General features: G+C 48.2%; 1 protein-coding gene across 5 annotated transcripts in view; it reads right to left on the bottom strand.

Annotated features, from left to right (window-relative positions):
- Positions 1–5,381: 5,381 nt before the first annotated feature.
- The window catches only part of CRHR2 (corticotropin releasing hormone receptor 2), a 260,488-nt gene continuing 246,215 nt past the window's right edge, over positions 5,382–19,654 (bottom strand). For 4 of the 5 annotated variants that reach the window (XM_034759884.1, XM_034759889.1, XM_034759886.1 and 1 more), the window contains one exon: positions 5,382–6,521. In XM_034759884.1, coding sequence (XP_034615775.1) covers positions 6,381–6,521 — 141 coding nt within the window. In that variant the 3' untranslated portion in view covers positions 5,382–6,380. Of the gene's footprint in view, positions 6,522–9,722; positions 9,789–19,654 lie in introns of all 5 variants that reach the window. The other variant, XM_034759887.1, reaches the window with a different exon arrangement.

Raw genomic sequence — 19,654 nt, 5'->3', positions numbered from 1 at the left:
CCCAGCCCTGCGAGCCCTGGTCAGCGGGTGTTTGTTTGCAGCGTCGACAAACCGTTGTGGCCAATGGAATCTTTCCTGCTCCAGAGCCCACTGAAGTCTTATTCAATGGACTTTGCATGTGGCTCAATGGGAACCCTTGGTTAACAACTGCTTTTCCTTTCCAGCGTAGCTGCTGGGATGAACTGGTAGATTAAGAAGGATTTGCTCTGTAAACGCCTGGCGGTTTAGCTTTCTAATCCCTTCATGGTAAAAAGGCGACACTGGGGAGATCTTAAATCTGTCTGTAACATTTAGACCACTTCAAAACAAGGAGAGGGCAGGGCAGCACGGAAACTGTTACCGGTGTGGTGTTTAGATGCTGCTTGTAATTATTAGAACTGGGAGCACTGGCTGTTGGGAGTCTGAAAGGACAGGAAACAGGAGGGGGGAGGAGTTGAGGAGGCTGGGAGAGTTACAGAGGGTGCAGCAGCAGCTTGGTAAAGAGGTTTCCACTGTAAAAATCAAGTCCTGTTGCAGTTCGTTAGTACCTTGCCTGGTTGATACAACATTTGCTACAACAACCAGCTGAATGCTTTGGCTTGCAAAGTGTTATTCATTATTATTACAGAGCAGTGGTTTGTAATAAGGACAGTACATCAAAGCTACACGGGGCCCCAGGAAGGAAACTCTTCTTGATGAATTGCATTGTTGGTGCCAGAGATCTGAATTCTTTCCTAAGGATGGCTGAGGCCTAGACTGTCACTTGGAGTAACCACGGCCTCTTACGCTGCTGCTTGGCTTCGGTACTTCCTGCCCACGGCAAGGGGTGGGGGGGAGTGGACAGGGCTTTGTCTCCCCCCTCCACTTGCTGTCCAGAGTAGCTGAGCCAGTGTTGTGGGGGGTGGCTAATAATGGAGCACTGAGGCAGGCTGGCAGTGAGTTACTACCTCGCCTGGGATTGAGGAGGAACTGGGGCCCACAGATGTGTTTATGAGGCATGAGACGCCGCAGTGCTACGCCTGGGGAGAAGCAACTTATACACCAGCCTTTGCTCAGACTGTGCCTACAGTCAGCAGCTAATCCTAACTGAATATCAGGGCTGTGTTTTTCTCCAGTACCCGCCGAAAGGCACCGGCAAGCTAAGGTGGGAATGGCTGTCTTCGAGAAGTGGGGAAACCGAGGCACAGAGCAGTCAGGTGATTGGCCCACAGTCATGTGGCACGTGTGCCAGAGCTGGGACTAGAACCCAGCTGTGCTAACTCCCAGTGCTCTGCATTAGCCACCAGACAATGACCCGGGCCCACTGACGTTCATTGTAGGGAAAATACATTCTTTGTTCCCCCTCACTACATATTGTTTTAGGAGAAACCTCAATTCCAGTCAGACTCAGGCAGTGACTGCAACTGCACAGTCTGCAAAAGAAATCCTCCATTTGTCTATATGGCAACCAGCTCATTAAGCTAATAAACCACAGCTTGGATTCCAGGGGTCAATGCAAGTGTCGACTTGCCTTCTCCTAAGCTGCCTCGGTACGTTACTGCTCACTCTCTCGGCATACAGAACACATGCAGTTTGGATTAGTATTCATTATCTGTACACAGCACCTACCAAGGAGCAGAGACATGCTTGTCACCGAGGAAGCTGGGAACTCAACCTAGATTTCCAAGGTCCCAGGCCAATGCCTTAATCTATAAAGCCATCCCATCCTCTCTGATCACACCAACATCCATTTGATCCTTATTTGTATTGCCCTACTGCATGGACGCCCCAACCATGGATCAAGTCCCCTCAGCGCTAGACAAAGAGATGGTCCCTGCCCCAAGGAGCTTACAATCTAAGTCTGAGCCAGACAACAGGTGGATGCACACTGACCGACGGGGGAACCCGAGGAAACAACGAGACAATACTGATCAGCGTAACAGTATACCTTTTCTAGAGCTGCTATATTCCACTCCCTATTTCTCCTGCAGGGATCCCACCTGCTTGTAAGCAGAGCTAACCACACAGTTTAAGCACTAATTGTTCTTTGTTTCTGGTGCTGGCAAGAAATTCAGATGTTTTGGCTTTTATGATGTCAATAATTACAAAATCATTTAGGGCCTCCTCCAGCGCCCACTGAATTCACTGGGAGTCTCTCTTTCCATTGACTTTAAAGGGCTTTGAAGCAGGCACTTCCTAGCAAATGTCTTTTAGCAGACGGGTCAGGGACAGACCCTCAGCTGATGTAAATGAACCTAGTTCCCTGGGCTTCAATAGAGCTGGGCTAATTTACATCAGCTGGGGATCTGCTGGCGATGACAGAAATCTTGCCCTGGTCCTCTTTTTGTCAGATCATTGGCATTCGTGCTCATGAAGACGTTTGCAGAGCTATGCTGCCCCGTGCCTTCATTGTATCCGACACCCACTCCACACACTCTGGTAAAATGCCACCGCCAAGACTTCTCTTCCTGCTCTTTGAGGAACTCTCCAAAATCTTGCTCTTAAGAAGGCAGCTGGAAGGGAAGCAAGACCTAGTCCGGTGGCATCGCTTTGAATAAATGTAACTCTGCCTCCAGGGCTCAGAGGGTGGGAACGGCAGAAATCTTTCATGGGAAATCAAACCAAGGAACAGTGCGTTTGCATTTGCATGGTAAACCCAAAATAAATACGAATAAATAAACCTTCTCCCAGTTTGAATTACCTGCATGTGCTCAGCTTTGACTTGAAACAATTATATGCGGAAGGTTTGCAAATCCATGCTCTGCACTGGCATTGGTACTAGCAGTGATTATGTTTTGCAAACATCCTCCTTGCACTTCATCCCAATAAAAGCTTCCTGGGTGTAACATTCTCACCCACTGTCAGGCCCGGTGACACCGCCAGCGTGGGCCAAAGGGGTCTAGTGTAACTGAAAATCAAGCCCCCATTAATAGTCGGTGGAGATGTATTTAAATCCATGGGACTAGCCTGTGGTGAAGGGCATGCTGCTGCGGCTTTGCTAGTCCGGGAGCCCAGCTAGCTAGATTAAAGCAGGCTTGGGTCCATCGGCGCCGACTCCATGGGTGCTCTGGGGCTGGAGCACCCACAGAAAAAAATTGGTGGGTGCTCAGCACCCACCGGCATCTCCCCGCCCTGCCCGCTCCAGCTCACCTCCGCTCCACCTCCTCTGCTAGCACGCCGCCATGTCCTGCTTCTCCCCCTCCCTCCCAGCACTGGGAGGGAAGGGGGAGGAGGGGGAACGCGGGCATGTTGGGGGAAGAGGCGGGGCCGGGATTTGGGGAAGGGATCCAATAGGGGCAGGGAGGGGGCGGAGTTGGGGTGGGGACTTTGGGGAAGGGGTTGGAATGGGGGTGAGGCCAGGGGTGGGGAAATGGTGGGGGTGGGGCAGAGGCAGGGCCAGGGGGGCATGAGCACCCACCGGCGCCAGAGAAAGTTGGCGCCTATGCTTGAGTCCATCCACGCGAGCAGCAACCATACTGCCTGATTGCAGCCCAGGCATATCCAGAGAGCAACCTGAAAACTCTCTGTGGGGAGGGATAGCTCAGTGGTTTGAGCATTGGCCTGCTAAACCCAGGGTTGTGAATTCAATCCTTGAGGGGGCCACTTAGGGGTCTGGGGCAAAATCAATACTTGGTCCTGCTAGTGAAGGCAGGGGGCTGGACTCAATGACCTTTCAAGGTCCCTTCCCGTTCTAGGAGATGGGATATCTCCACAAATTTAAATTTAACTCAGAAACCCTTTCTTGATGGCAAGCCCATCATTTCCTTCCACTGCCAGATCACAGAAACAAACCAGCACTGGTCTTTTCAGTACTTCCCCCCTGCAGAGAAATGACACAAACTGCTTCCCCCTCGGTAGACAACCTTGAAAGGCAACTGTATGCTGTCATAATCTTGACACAGGGAATCAGATCAACTAGGTAACTCTCAGAATGGGAACTGCTACAACACATTGGACCTGATTTCGCAGCCTTTACTCACGGTGAGTCGCCGTTACTGCTAGTAATTCGACCTGTCCCACTGGACTCAGTGGGATTATTACCCAAGTCTGACTATGAGGGACAAATATTCTGCTGGTGTAAGTGGGCAAAACAATGTTGAAGTCAATGGACCTGCATCCATTTGCTCCTGCAGATAATTTGTCCCAGCATGAGGAAGGGCTGTAGAAAGGGGCATATACTGATACATGCACTGTACAATAAGGGAGCAGTTCTAGAAGTTTACTGTGACTGGTAACAATAGACTAGGGGTAGTAACGGTAAACGTTGCAATTACACTCATCTGAGACCATATTTGGCTCCAAATGTTAAACCCTTTTGAAGGCCACATGGATGGTTTGGATGACTACACACGCAGAATTGTTGGGCAAACCTCTAGCAGTTCAGCTCAAAGAAGCACCCAGGAGACTTCCAGGTGGGTTTTACGGACCCAGGAAGTTCCGAGAGTTTGGACAAGCCTCTGTACGTTCGGGTGCTTATTTCAGCTGAACTGTTAGGGGTTTGTCTGGTCTCCGTTCTGTGGGAAGCCAGACTGCTTGAAATAGCCACATACCTGATTGAAATTCCCCATGAAAATGGGACCATTTCTGCATTTGGAAGGAGACAAAAACGGAATTGACCTTGAATAGTTTTGCTTTTTCTTGCAAATATCTTGCACACCTCTGTGCTTTATAGCCTTGGAGGGACTTTAAGGATATGATCTAATTAACCACCCCCAAAGTGGGCGAGTACTTTCTCCAATCAGATACTCCCAGGAAGCAGCACAATTTCTTCTTGGCGCACACAGCTCATTCCCTGAAATGAATCTAAACATTCAGGGTGTGGGCAAGTCAGACCATGTTAATGGGCTAAAACGCTCCCAGCCTTTACCCACGACATGTTAGAACGTTAAAAGAATCTGGCTTGCTACAGAGGAGATGCCAGTTTGAAGAGAGCAGAGAGGTCTGTGGGCTTAGAGACCGAACGTGGCAGGGAAGTCTTTGGAGCTCCACAAACCCGAGAAGAAAAAACACAGCTTCCCTCCACGAAACCCCTGACAGCTGTGCTGCCGCTCACCTGAACAGAACAAGTCACCCAGATGCTGGGAGAGATTCTTTTTTCTCGGGCGAGAGAGGATATTTTATAACCTGCTTTCTTCTTCGCTCCTGAAACTGAGTGTGATGAAAGGAACTGTGCACAGCAATGGGCTGTCATCTAGGCTCTGCTCTTCAGGGATCTGATGCAAGGAGAGTACTCTGAGAATGGAGGAATTTCTTGTTCCTTTGAAGGGCCCTTTTGCGGTATGTTCTTTTCAAGTGGGTTCTCATTGTCCAAGATGTTTTGTTGTTTTGCATTTCCCGTGCTTAGGTATCAAACCCTCTCACTAACACCCAGGCCCCATTTCCTCTTCCTCCCCAATCTAAAGCAACCTTTTGAGCAATAGAAATCAACCCAGAATCGTGTTTATTATTGAAAATATACAATATTTCTGAACATCACATAAAAAGCCTCGTAGATATGTTTGCTCTAGTTCAAAATGCAAAATCGATACTCTCTGTGCAGCACTTTGCACATTCCTCGTAACTCAAATATCATCCCCGGCACCATCGGCGTTATTCGTTTTTACACAGCTTCCCTTTTATTTTATGATTCTGAAACCCGAGCAATACAGCCGAGCAAATCCTCAGTTGTCCTTTCCTCGCCACCAGGTAAAACAAAGACGTCCAGTGGCTGCTTACACAGTTTCAAAACTATTCGGCTAAGCAGAGATGAAACACAGTAATTTATAGAGAGATCCAGAGATACCGCTGAGTTTGTCCATTTCAAAACCTCGTATGTGAACAAGGCTGGGCGCCAGCAGGACACATAACCAGCTGTTAAATAGCTCAGTGATTCCCTAACCCAGCCGAGGGAGCAGTGGGGAAGATATACACATCTCGATCCCTCAAACACCTGCCAGATCCCCTTTTGCTTGCTCCCTTGCTCACTAGGCGAGACTTCTACCAAGCTCAAAGAAGGAGACAGACAGACAATCTACAGAACAAACCTGTTGAAATCATTGGGAGCTGAAGTGTGGAATGAGACGGGCAGTTGGTCAAAAAAGTCTCTTTAACCACAATCCTTAAAGAAAAAGAAAATCGATCGTTCCTTCCGCCAGGTTGTTTTCCACTTTGTCGTTAGAAGCTGAAAATCTCCAAACGGGGCTACCAGTTTTAAATCCCATTCGTCCTTAAACCTGCACCCCCCCCCACCTCCCTCCCGCGCTCCTTTCTTTGTTATATTTTTGGCTGGTTGCCTTAAAGCAGCATCATATATGAATGGACAAATGTCCACCAAGACACAAGGGGGCGTCTCGCTGCAAGACCACAGTGCCGAGAAAAGGAGGCAAGACAGACAAAAAGGGGGAAGAGGGGAAAACTCTGAAGGTGGCCGGACGTCTGCATGGTCAAACTGCCGCCGTCTGTTTGATGCTGTGAAAGCTGATTCTCGTCGGGGAGGTGGGGATCGACATAGCCCGAGCCACGCGCACGCGCAGGGCGTGGTGGTCCTGCCAGCGATGCCAGCGTTTCCTCGCGGCCGAGCGGACCTGAGGGAGAGAGGGAAGGGTGTGAGTAGTCGGAAGGAACCTGCGAACGGGGATGCTGTCAACTTCAAAAGAGGGCGTTCCGGGTTCTGCAATGACCCAGAGTCTCCTTTGCTAACGTTGGGGGTTTTACAATCTAGCTTATGTGCTTCTACAACCCCCCGTTACCACAGGACCGGAGCACCTCATAATTAAGGCTCCCATTTTGACACAGGGATTTTTAGTAAAAGTCACGGACAGGTCACGGGCAATAAAGAAAAATTCACAGAAGCCTGTGACTTGTCTGTGACCTTTATTAAAAATATCCATGACAAAATTGGGAGGGAGAAGGCTCCAGCACCCATCCCTGCTGCTGGGGCTCTGGGGTCCCCCACCACCCGCGGCAGCTGGGCAGGTATGGGGGTCCCGCCTGGGAGTTCCCAGGGTCCCCCAGCCACCCGTGGCTTGGAGCTGCGGGGTCCTTCCGCCGCCCGTGGCTTGGAGCTCTGGGATCCCTGGCTGCCTGTTGCAGCTGCGATTTGTGAGGGGCCCTGCTGCCCGCGGTGGCTCGGAGCTGCAGGGGGCCCTGCCCGTAGGGTGTGGGGACCACAGCGCCGCCCCGCCGTGAAGTCACGGAAGTCTCTGGAACAATCACTGATTCCATGACTTCTGCAATCTGCATGACAAAATAGTAGCCTTCCTCATAATCTCTATTGTATTTATCCCCACAGACCTCTGGTGCGGCAGGGCAGTGATACTGTCCTTGTACAGATGGGGAACTCAGGCCCGGAGAGGGTACGGGGCTCATCCCAGCTCACACACAAAGTCTTACTTTCCTATTTTTTAACAACATTTTCCTGTCTGCTGCTGCTGAGTGGGACGTCCACACGTACTACAAGGGCAATAGACTGACTCTCTGACTATACAGCAGATGGGGGGGAGAAGGAAGGGGGAATTGTGACCAGAAGTGCTCTGGAGATAGTCACCTTAGGTGAAGGGGAAAGAGGGCCGTATGGTTACGGCACTGGGCTGGCACTGAAGAGATCTGGGGTGAGTCCTAAGCAGTGTCTCTAAGAGACCTTGCAGCCCACGGGAGGGGGGCGATGGTGGCTTTAAAGCCAACCTTGTGCCCTCTGATCCTTAACTGCCCTGCAGCTCCTGACATAGTTTAGAGAGCCCTGGGGACCTCCCAGGGCGGCTGCCTTAAGGGCGGCAGTGCTACCTGGAAACTCTGTCGCAGTGTGGCCCTTCTCCTGACACACCCCTCCCACCATCAGCTCGGCCCCGGTGCCCCTCTCCACTGGGGCTCATGAGTGGGTAAGTGGAAGGCTGTTTTTCAGCTGTCTTCCACAGTGCGTTAGCCGGGGGATTCTCCGGCAGCCAGAACCAGGGCTGAGAGGGTATGTGTCTACTGCAATGGAAAACCTGTGGCTGGCTTGGGCTCACGGAGCCGTTTCATTGCAATGTAGGCATCCGGGCGCAAGATGGGGCCTGGGCTCTAGGATTCTGTGAGATGGGAGAGCCCCAGAGCCTGGGCTCCAGCCTGAGCCCAGAAGTCTCCACAGCAATCAAACAGCCCTGCAGCCCAAATTGGCTGGCACGGGCCAACCGCGTGTGTCTAGCTGCTGTGTAGATGTGCCCTTAGAGCCTCTTTATGCCGCTCCAGCTCTTTTATCAGGTGTAAAGTGGCAACAAGGGTCTCATCCCTGGGTTCGATTCCTGACTTTTGCCACATACTTCTTGTGTGACCTTGGGCAATGAGTTAGTGTCTCTGTGCCTCATCTGTAAAAGGGCTGATAATGCTTCCCTTCCCCCCACCCTTTGTCTGGTCTATTTCGAGGGTAGGCTCTTCACAACAGGGGCTGTCTCTTACTCTGTGTGTGCACCGTCACGATGGGGCCACGGTTTCTTTTGAAGACTTTAGGTGCCGCGCTAATACAAAGTCATAAGACTTGTATGTAACAATCGTAGGCAAAACGTCTTCAGACAGCAGTGTGAGTTTGAAGTGTCCCTGTATGTTGCTGCCCACTCTGAAACTTGCACACACTACAAATTGGGTGCTACCCACATTCCTTGTTTTCCTAGTCTAATTTCCATAACCGTCATAAAAAGAGACTTGAATTATGAAATGGTGATTTTTACCCATATAAAAGAGACTATGAACCTCTCCCTGGGGAGGGATAGCTCAGTAGTTTGAGCATTGGCCTGTTAAACCTAGGGTTATAAGTTCAATCCTTGAGGGGGCCATTTAGGGAACTGGGGTAAAAATATGTCTGGGAATTAGTCTTGCTTTGAGCAGTGGGTTTGACTAGATGACCTCCTTCAATCCCTGATATCCTATGGAGTAGGTCTTCTGCAGTTATGTCAGAAGCAGGCCAATAATGGTTAGTTGGTTCTTTTTATTGACCGCGTATCGTACAAAAAGAGCCCCCTGGCCTATGGGAGCGGCAGAAAGACAGATGCTGACGTGTGCTACACAGATGCAGAGTGGTGAGAAAGTCAAGTCATAACCTGGGGTCTTGGTTATGCCTCTGATGTTGCCTGTAGGCAGCCCAAGGTGGTTCAATATAGAGCAGTGAAGGGATATTTCCCCCCTTCTGTTTCTAGGTGAACACACACAATAATGTTATGAGCATCCCCGTCATGGCAGGTTTTTAAGAACAGGTTGGACAAACACCTGCCCGGGATGGTCTAGGTTTCCTTGGCCCAGCCTCAGTGCAGGGAGCTGGACTTGATGACCTCTCAAGGTCCCTTCCATTTCTGTGATAACACAAGGATGGCACCCAAACGTGCTGTGGGTCATACAGAATCTAAGGCGTAATGGGGCGGTTGGAACTATCCTGTACTGAATGTGGGCTTTCCCCTTCCTTCCTTCTGCAGCACATTCGAGACCTCCCTTTGCACATTCCATATGCACACATACATAAAATTCACCAGATGCCTAGGTTTCGTTAGGGGAGAGATTCCTCCCGGAGTGAAATCCATCCCTGTGCAGGAGGCCAACTTAAGCCCACCCAATCAGTGAATCATCCCCTGTAATACAGAAGGACGCTTGAGTGGCTGTCCTGTGTAGCCTGATAATTATCTCACAGACAGCTTGACAGTCCTGACATAACTAATGTATCCCAGGTGCTTGCAGAGCAGCACGCTGGTGGGTCATGGAAAGAATAAGTTATTTAATGGCCCGGTATGCTTCTGAGCAATCTGTTTTGACCAGATACTTACCTGGATAATGAAGCCAGATTAGATTTATCAATTGAGCTTCAAGCCAATCAAGTCAAATAGAGTGACCTGGAGATAAAGACGTGAATCTGAACAAGCAGTGGTTTGCACGCATTCGCGAGACCGCTCTTTACTTGAGACGGTTGAGACAGGACAACGGGCAATAACTGCAGTGCTGAGCTGTACAGCTGAAGCTGCCATTACGGGCCATACGGGTGTAAATGTTTAAGGAGATGAGCTGACACACAGTTGGCAGTGCCACGCTGAATCCAACAATGCCCAGTATGGGTTAGAGTCACAAGGAAAAATAGACATGGTGCCACTGAGCATCACCAGGCCTAACTTTTAGGCACCTGGACAATCACTGGGATTCACAGCACCTGAGCTCCCTCTACCATGAATGGAGAGAGATGGGCGCCTCAGAATGGGATTTATAAAAGCCAACACACTAGGCGAGGAGCTGCCTCAGCTAGCCAATGGGGATGCCAAGGAGAAGGATACATGATAAGCCCCTCTCCTCTCAGAGATAGGCGCCTAAAGTCTGGGCTGCCGGGAGGCACCTGCCTGAGCTTGGGACTCTCAGCTGCAAACCTCTTTAGGCATTAGGCACCTATGTCATTGTAGCAGGAGGTGATGATGTCACTGTTCACCTTCTCACTTTCAGCCCAGTGGTTACAGTGGGAGACACCTGGGTCAAGTCCTGAGGGGAAGCAGGGATGTGAGTTGGGATCTGCCACCTCTCAGAGGGGCGTCTTCACCCCTGGGCTACGGGATATCCTGATGTGGGGCTGCCCCAGTTTCTCCTGTTGAAGCTGTTCCAGCCTGGATTATTAAAAAAAAGTCACTGAAGCACTGGGCCAGCCAGCTCCCAGGGCAGAGCTCTAACCAGCAGCCCACACAATTGCTCTCCCCACTTCATTTATACAGCGCTGAAGACTGAGGGCATTGCATATCAGAACACCCCATGGCCCAGTGGAGAGAGCACACGCTGGAGAGGGGACAGATCCCTGTTCAGACCTCTTCTCTGCAGGCAATGGTGGGACTTGAACTGGGGTCTCCCACATACTAGGTGAGTTCTGTAACCACTGGGCTGAAAGTTATAAGGTGGGTGCCAGCATCATCTCTTCCTCTGGCTGTTTGTGTAAGCTCACCCTCTAGGGGCCTGCTCCTGGAGGTGAGGTCTGACAACTTTATGGGCTCAGGTCCCACAGGAGAGTTAGGTGAGGAACAGCTGTCTTCTCTCAGTTTGCGCACAGTGCTAGGGGTCTGGGGCCAGCCGCCTGGCATGAGGTGGCCGTGCGCATGCTCGGAGGTGAAATATAGGCACCTAGGGAACTTTTACTGCAAAAGTCTAGGCTTGGAAACACTGAGTCCAAAAGCCCGGATCCCACAGACCCAGGATTACAATGCAGTGTAGACATCACCTATGGCATTTGGGGGTAGCTGAGCAGGGGCTTTGTGCATCCCTGTGGGGCCTGTTTCTGGAATTTACGTACTTAAAGTGGCAGTTAGGTACCTGAAGCCTATTGTGCATCTAGCCCGATGTGTCTAAAGCCCAAGCAGAAAAGGGTAATTCTAAATTTACCTCACCTCACTATGCTCAGAACTGAAACTCTGGCAGCGCTCAGCTAAAACCGAACTTTTCTATGGAGCGTTTCAGGGAAAAAATAGCTGGGGCGGGTACAGCAGCATGTTAAAAAACAACTAATAAAGCTCATGGTGAGAGGACAATTGAAAAATAGCACCGACATTTAAAAATAATCTGCTTGACATCTGAATTGATCTCTTTACGACAGATGCTGTGCCTGTCTATCTAGCATTTCTGGAGCCAATCATCAGCTCCTAGCAACAGCATTAGTATATCAATGACCTGACATTCACAACACTAGCCTATCATAGCATACGGAGGCATAAAGACACAGACACCAGCATCAATGGCTGAAGCGCACACAAACACCCGGAGAAAGAGAAATTAGCACCTTTGTCTCTAAAAGCATCAGTCACTTGAGATAACAGAGGTTGTCTGTGCTATTAGATCACAGAGTTCAGTTCTCCAGGCTCCAACTGTTTGGTCAAACTATGTGTTGCAAACAATTTAGTCATGTGATTTGATCCTTTCTACCCTTTGCAAATTGCGAACTGATCATGCCCTTCCTGAATTTGTTCATCCCTTGGAATTGTTTATCAAATACTATTTACCAACACATTTGGGCCTATGGGTTACCATGGGTTTGTTCTTTGTGAGTAGTCCACTATTCAGTTTGTAGAATCTGGGCTGTGGGATTGGTCACGGAAGTCACCTGATTATGGTTTCGGATTCCTGATTGAATGACCTACCCCAGGCATTCTCAAACCTTTGCATACTATGGAACACATCTTACTGGAGAGACTCCTGCGGACACCTCCATTCCCACTACCAGCCATAGGGACCATCATGGAAGGGGAAGAAAGAGGGATAAAACCTGCAGTACTCTCCCTTGACCATAGTAGTCGGCTAATTTCTTGCAGCCATCAAGTAGAAGTTTTTGCTAAGGAAGAAGTGGAAGTAGAAGAGTGTAGCCGCCTTACAGATCTGTTTTGGGAGGACGTTTCATGTGTCGTAGGCAGAATGAAAGAAAACTAGATATGTTTGTACCATCCTTGACACGGTGGGGACCCAATCACTTGGGGCCTCTAGGTGCTAGGGCAAAACCCATAAATAATAATAAAATAGGTAAAGGGGTGGGAAGGACCTTGGGTTGAAAACATGAAGCTTGAACATGATCTGGTGGAAAAGAGGGAGCAAATGGATGTATTCGAAGAAGTGGCAGCTTGGTGAGAACAATGGGAAATGGTCTTGGCAGCTGCATTTCATATGGATAGAAGGGAGGTGATACAGGTGTTGGGTAGATAAGAAAGGAACAGGCTGCAGTAGTTATGATGGGATGACCACAGTAATGACCATTGTACCTGATTGTAAAAATATTAGAAAAAAAGGAAAGAATGATGTGACATAAAATTCTTGGGTCACACCATCTGCAGACATGTTCAACATTGCTTTGCTAGTGGCTAGGTCGATACAGCTTCTAGACTCAGAGTGCCTGAACTAAAGGCCACTGAAGTAAATGGAAAGGCTCACACTGATTTTCAATGGGCTTTGGCTCTGGCCAAGAGTTATCCCAATGTTTCCATAAAAACAAGTCCAAGCGATGAATTCACTAACAAGTTCCATCTGCCTTCTGCATGGAATGAGCTCATGCTATGTTCCAGTTCCCAGCATTGTGCTATGAACTGAGATAACTGAATTTGCAACTTGGTTTTTTGGTAACAAATGGATTTGGGGGATGACTCCTGGAGAAGCTGGGTGGAAGTTCCATTAAATTCACGCTGTAATCTAGGGGAGAGGACAAGGTGTGTGGCACCAAGTCTCTGACTTTCTTCATCATTCTCTCTATGCACCAAAGAGATTCAGAAGAGAGTCTAACAGTTATGCAGGAAGATCCTCTAGGTTAGAATCAAAGCTATTAACTAAATCTTCAGTTAGGCCTGGTCTACATGGGGGGAGGGGGAGATCGATTTAAGTTACGCAACTTCAGCTACATGAATAACCTAGCTGAAGTCGACATACTTAGATCGACTTACTGCAGTGTCTTCACTGTGGTAGGTCGATGGCTGATGCTCCCCCATCGACTCTGCCTGTGCTTCTCGCTCCGGTGGAGTACCGGAGTCGACGGGAGAGTGCTTGGCGGTTGATTTATCATGTCTTCACTAGACGCGATAAATCAACTCCCACTGGATCGATTGCTCCGGAGGAAAGTATACACATGCCCTTAGTGTTTCTTTCATCTCCCCCGGCACCCAACCAGATTGCCTCTCCTTTATTCGCATTGACTGCAGCTGCAGCAGTCTGGGTGTTAGGCGGGCTCTTTTTGCCAGTATACTGTCTGTCTGTCTAAGTCCCTCACCGTCGTAACTGAGGACCTACAGGAATTAGAAAAACAAGCAGGTCTTTGATTCTGGATTCTTGGTTTATGCTCAAAATATAAAGTTTGGCTTAAAAACCCCATTAAAATTATAATTGAAATAGTCCCCTGCAGCATTACAATGTCAAACAATGCACCATCTGCAGTAAATAAAACTCCCTGTCAACTGACCAATCACGTTCAATTGTTCCAAACCGTGTAAAGGGCAAAAAGTACACTAACTGGGCAAACAAGGAAAAGTGCAATTAGATTTGAAACGTTCACTAGCTCTTGTCGATGAGCATACACCTCCGTGGCTTCCCCGGAATCAGTTGTCCTGGGGGCGACCCAAGTCTTCTGTTTGGTAGTGCAGATCATTGCTGTTATGATGAAAGACAATCTCACATGTCATCAAAGCCAATGGGTGTGCCAAGCATACTGATTCACGCTCAACAGTGGGATCAGTTAAGAATGTTCATGTAGTAAAGATACATTGCTGCAAACAATGGAGGTCTACTGCCCAAGGCAATAGGCCACATGACAGGTCAGAGCTAAGTGGACTGTGGCATCATCTCTATTTAAAGGAGCCCCCGATTAAATATTGCCATTGGTTAATAGCCACACATAAATGTTGCAAGGGAAGTAACTAAATTTAATAAAAGTCAAAGCTCCTACATGAATCAATGCAATTGATTATTTAATCTTAAGAAAAGCAGCTCACATGGCCATTTTTTTCATGTCTGCAGATGGTGTGACCCAAGAATTTTATGTCACATCATTCTTTCCTTTTTTTCTAATATTTTTTTCCAGTTCATCATATTACAATTTAATCATTTTTCAGGAAACTAGCCTTTTGGCACCAATTTAGCAAATCCTGGTAATGAATGGATGGGTGTTTGCCATTAATCAGACTGGACCGCTGGGGTTTATATTCTAAGATAACTAGAGCGATGTATTTCTATGCATGAAAATCTTCATGAAGACAGTGTGGGTTTTGCACAGTTTTAAGGACACACAGCACATGGTGCAGACATCAGGACAAACCCAGCGCCTCTCCACTGGAGTATAGAATGTCCAGCAGACAGTAGGACTAGCCCAGTTCCACAAATGGGGGCCAAAAGTGCAGGGAGCCTACTCCAGGCACCGGCACCTCCTTTGGGTCACGAAGCTCCTTCTACCCTAGTACAGTTTGGAGTGACAGGGTCAAGGGTTGGGATTCCACTAGTCACAACATCCCTGTCTAGGAGAGAGGCAGGATCTAGGGTATGTCTACACTGTAAATGGAGGTGTGATTGCAGCGCTGGTAGCTACACCTGTGTTAGCTTTAATCTAGCTAGCGTGAGTAACAGTAGTAGTGAATATGTAGCGGCACGGACCCTGAGTATGTATCCAAGGTCCCCAGCGGGCTTGTACTAGGACAGATAAGATGGGGTGGTGTGGGCTCACTACCACTGTTACCCGCACCGGCTAGATTTAAAGTTGGCATGGGTGTTCTTACTCACGCTGCAGTCATATCTTCATTTGCAGGAGAGGTTACTGCAGCCCTGAGGCAGTGCTGCTACTCTGGGGCCTGAAAGGGAAGATTTTGTCCCTCGCATGACCTTGCACTAAAGGGTAATCTCCAGTAGTAGTGCTTACATTCTCTTTGTAGGCCACCAGCCATCAGGCAGTGAAACCAATACTAGATACACAATTAAACCTCCACCCACAGAGTCACATTCATTCAGCAGTTCTGAGGCACTCCTAATGCATGTCCCTCAGGTTCAGAATGAATATTGTGAAGACTGTTTTGATAGATGGCCAGGTGGATGACTAACCATTTAGATGGTGATTCATAGCTGGCTGCTATAATGAACAGGCTTCCAAGCTGATAAATTCACAATAGGCCACTTTTAGCATAATAGATTGTGTGAGATAGATAGTGCTTGGGCTAAAAGGGGAAGATGCTCTGAATCCAAAAATTGGACAAATTTATCCTTGCATTGTACCTAACTCCAAGGCCAATGAGATTAGCCATCCTCCCTGATTATCCTTCTTTGCTAACTCGTCTGTTATCTGTCTAATGATGTAATTTCTTAATCTGGTGCTATAAATTTATTAAGCCATCTATTCTATGGCACTCTATTGGACCATCACTACTTTATGGGGATGGAGTTGTTATTCTCCCAGGAAAGCTGGTAACACCCCTCCAAAGAATTTGAGGGATTGGGTTTCTCAATCCTTCGACGACTCCTCTGATGGCTTTCTGAGATATTATAAAACCCTTAAACATAAGCATACATGGACTGGCATCTACAAGAGACATTATCCTTCCTCCTCACCATCTTAGCAGGTCCCCTTGTTTCCATCATACAACTGATGAGGCAGCAAGGTCAGAGGCCAGTCCCACTGGTGGAAAACTCATTTGGAGTCTGATCAATAGTTGCCAGGAGAGATTTTTTTCTTCCTGTGCTGTGGAGGTGGGGGAGTCCAAGATATTATCTTCTCCTCTACCATCACATCCATGAAGTCTAGGCGAGCGGAAGAGATCGGAGTAGTGGACAGGCTGATACATTCAGAATGTGAAACAGGGCAGAGTTTCTCTCTCTTTTCTGACGTTTTCGACTTTCATTTGGGAGGAGACAGACTGTATTCGAGCTCGTCAGGCTGACACCATGTAGACAGTGTTGGAGAAGAAGAGGGCAAAAGCTCAATCTTATTTTAGTAGGGTTTTATCTAGCCTCACTTAACGAGGCAGAAGATATTCTGGGAATTCAGCATCTAATTGCTTGTGAAGGGACCTACCTACCTCGAGGCTGAAAAAAGAACTCCATGAAGGCACGGGTGACAATGTTTTGAAAGTCAACAGAATTTAGGCTTGTAAGTTACTGAAGTGCTTTTGACAGTTTTGTCCTGGGTTCTTTGTGGGTTTCCCTTCATGCTTCCTTTTGAGGAGGCAAGACACCAGCTGACTTCAACTAGCAGTACTTCAGCCTGACACAAGAAAGCATCGTTTAACTTTGACAGTCTCGCCAAGTATTATCTGGGTTTCAGAACTCCCTTTTTTAGGGACGCTCATGGAGACAATAGTTAGGAGGCTGTTCTGGTTGCATCTGGAGTCTATGAAGCTCCTGGATCCTCATTAGCTAGATCTGAGACCAGGCTATGACTTGGAGAGGACCATGACATTTTTGTCTGATGATCCATTTCTAGAAGATGGATGCCAGAAAAAGCATCCACACTGGTTATCAGATCTATCAGCAGCCCTTGAAACCACTTACTGGGAGTAATTTAGCCCACTCGCTTACAGTTCCTCATTGGAGAGGAGAGGGGTCCTCTGGCAGAGCCTAGAGTAGGGTATTGGGTATGTAATTTTCTTCCCCACAGACTCTCAAATGTGGGATATAGCAGGATTCAGTTTTGTCACCTCTCCCATTCAATGTGTAAGCAAGGCCTCCAGGAGATTACAAACACCTGTCAGGGATAGTCTAGATAACTGGTAGTTCTGCCTCAGTGCAGCAGACTGGACTAGATGACCTATCGAGGTCCCTTCCAATCCTACACTTCTGTGCTTCACCTGCCCCAGGTGTAATGCCATCCCTTTCTATCTACCCAGCCACGGCTTCATACCACTCTTCTCACCATGGTCTATGGGATACCTTTTCTAGTGTGGTTTACTGTCTCAAGGCCAAACCGAATCCTTGGGTACCTGGGTAGGACACATAGAAAGCAGCGTCCTTTTTCCTTTCCCGGTAGCCAGGCAATCAACCACCCCTTGCAGCCCCCTGTGCACGGGGCCCATTGGTGCACCGTGGCGGTGCCTGTGCCACGTGACTGCAGCCAGCCAGTGTGCCCTATAGCCTTCTCTGTCTGTGGGGCCCATGGGTACAGCATGGTGGTGCCTGCAGGCAGCGTGGCCTGTAGGGGTGAGCGGGAAGCCTAGGGCGGATTGAAAAGCAGCTTCTCAGTGCACACTCTTCTGTTCCTGGGCACCAGCGGATCCCAGCTCTGGGACACAGTGTTTGCCGGCCAAGCCTTCCTGGAGGTAATGTTTCCTGTCGTGCTAGCCTGCTGGGCTGCCCCCCAAGGGAGGTGGGTCTCAGACAGGCACCATCCTGCACTTTCCTCAGTGCCGTGGCTCTTGGGGCCCCGGCTCCTACAGTGTATGCTCAACAGCAACGTGAGAGACAGGTGTCAAGACCAGACAGAACTGTTACGATCATCTGGTCTGACCCTCTGCATAGCACAGGTCAGAGAATGTCCCCCGGCGCTCCCTGCGCTGAGCCGGTAACTGGTGGTGCAGCCAGAGCGCAGCTCTTAGAGAGAGACCTGCAGGCTTGCGATCCCAAAGCGCTCTGAATGCCTGCTAAGGGCTAGTCCAAAGCCAGGATCGATAATGTCACAGGGGGTCAACAAGCATGTGGGCAAGGGGGATCCAGTGGATAGAGTCTACTTAGATTTTCAGAAAGCCTTGGACAAGGCCCCTCACCAAAGGCTCTTAAGCAAAGTAAGCGGTCCTCAGCTCTCATCTTACGCTGCATCCACCTGAGGATGCTTATTTCAGCAGTGTAATATAGTTGTTCTTCTCTCTCCTTCACTGGCCAGCATTCCAACCCGTACATCATGGCTGGCCGATTATGATCTTATACACTTTGCTCTTTAGTTTACTTGGCTTATTCTTATCGCAGAGAATTCCTATCAACCCATACTATTTATACCAAGAGCGCTCCATGTGACTCTTAACATCTGCATTTATATTCCCATCATGCATCAATGCTGAACCAAGGTATTGAAACGGTTGCAGAGTTTAACGCTCCATTTCTTGAGGTCTTCCTTTCTGGACGTTATGTTTTAGTCAAACACCAGTTATTGCACTCAACACTGGGGTAACTGGGTGAAATTCTATGGTTTGTGTTATACAGGGGGTCAGACTAGCTAATCTAATGGTCCTGTTGGATTTTAAAATCTATGAATCTATATATACATACACACACACACACTCAATACGTATATAATATAGTGGAAGCATACACCTGGCAGTATGCAGTTTTGCTGTACATTAACACCAAAATACATAGATATATAGAAGTCAAACACATCCCTGGGAAGTACAAGATGACCACAGCTCCATCAATTAAAAAACTCGGAAATAATAAAGCTCTTTTAATTAAAGTACGCTCAAATCTACCCTGTAGAAGTGTTGTATGGATAAGCAGTTCTTTCCAAAACAACCTCCTGCCAATCCGCCTACACATGCGGCAGTGACGTTTTAATTAAACAAACACGTTACATAAACTTAAATGTGCTGCTGTGACCTGTCAGTCAATTTAGAAAAGTCTTTCTGGAACATCTTGATCCATATTGTGATTGACAAATATAAAAGTTTGCAAACAAGGTTTATTGTTGCTAAGTGGTTTGTAACATAAGTGCAGGCATCTGTGTATGCTGTGTCCTTTTTCATAAATTCATAGCTTCTCAAAGAATATATCAAATCTGCCTATCAGATTAAAAAACTAATTTAAACACACAGGGCTGAATCCAATTCACAGATATGCAAGGACTGTTTGCATCGAAGTGTACAGGTAGAATTCAGCTCCATGCACCACTTAACATCCCCCGGAAGTGCTGTTTTCAGGATTTAAGTGGTATTTAGGCCTTGTGCCAGGGGTGAATTTGCACCTACACATTTGAGAGCAGCTTGCTAATGGAGGTTTGAAATAGCAGGCTTGAAATCCCACAAAAATGGGTTGTTTTAGGGGCCCCCTCCCTGTGCCGCCTGATTTCAGTCAGGTTTGAAATATCACAGGGTCATCTCTTCTCATGCTCTTTCCATCCCAGGGGAGGCCAGGATATGCAGAAAGCTACAAAACTGTGTGTTAAAAACACATTACCCAAACGCTTATGAATCACAACATAACTTTGGATTCAGTTGGCCTAGTATTTTGGGCGAAGGTTTGGGTCAGAGCTTGTTTTGTTTGAACTGCTTTAGCCATCCCGAGTGCTCATGCATAGACA

This window comes from Trachemys scripta, chromosome 2 (genome assembly GCF_013100865.1).
Source record: "Trachemys scripta elegans isolate TJP31775 chromosome 2, CAS_Tse_1.0, whole genome shotgun sequence".
Taxonomy (NCBI): Eukaryota; Metazoa; Chordata; order Testudines; family Emydidae; genus Trachemys; species Trachemys scripta.
This window is presented reverse-complemented; position numbering and strand designations above follow the sequence as displayed.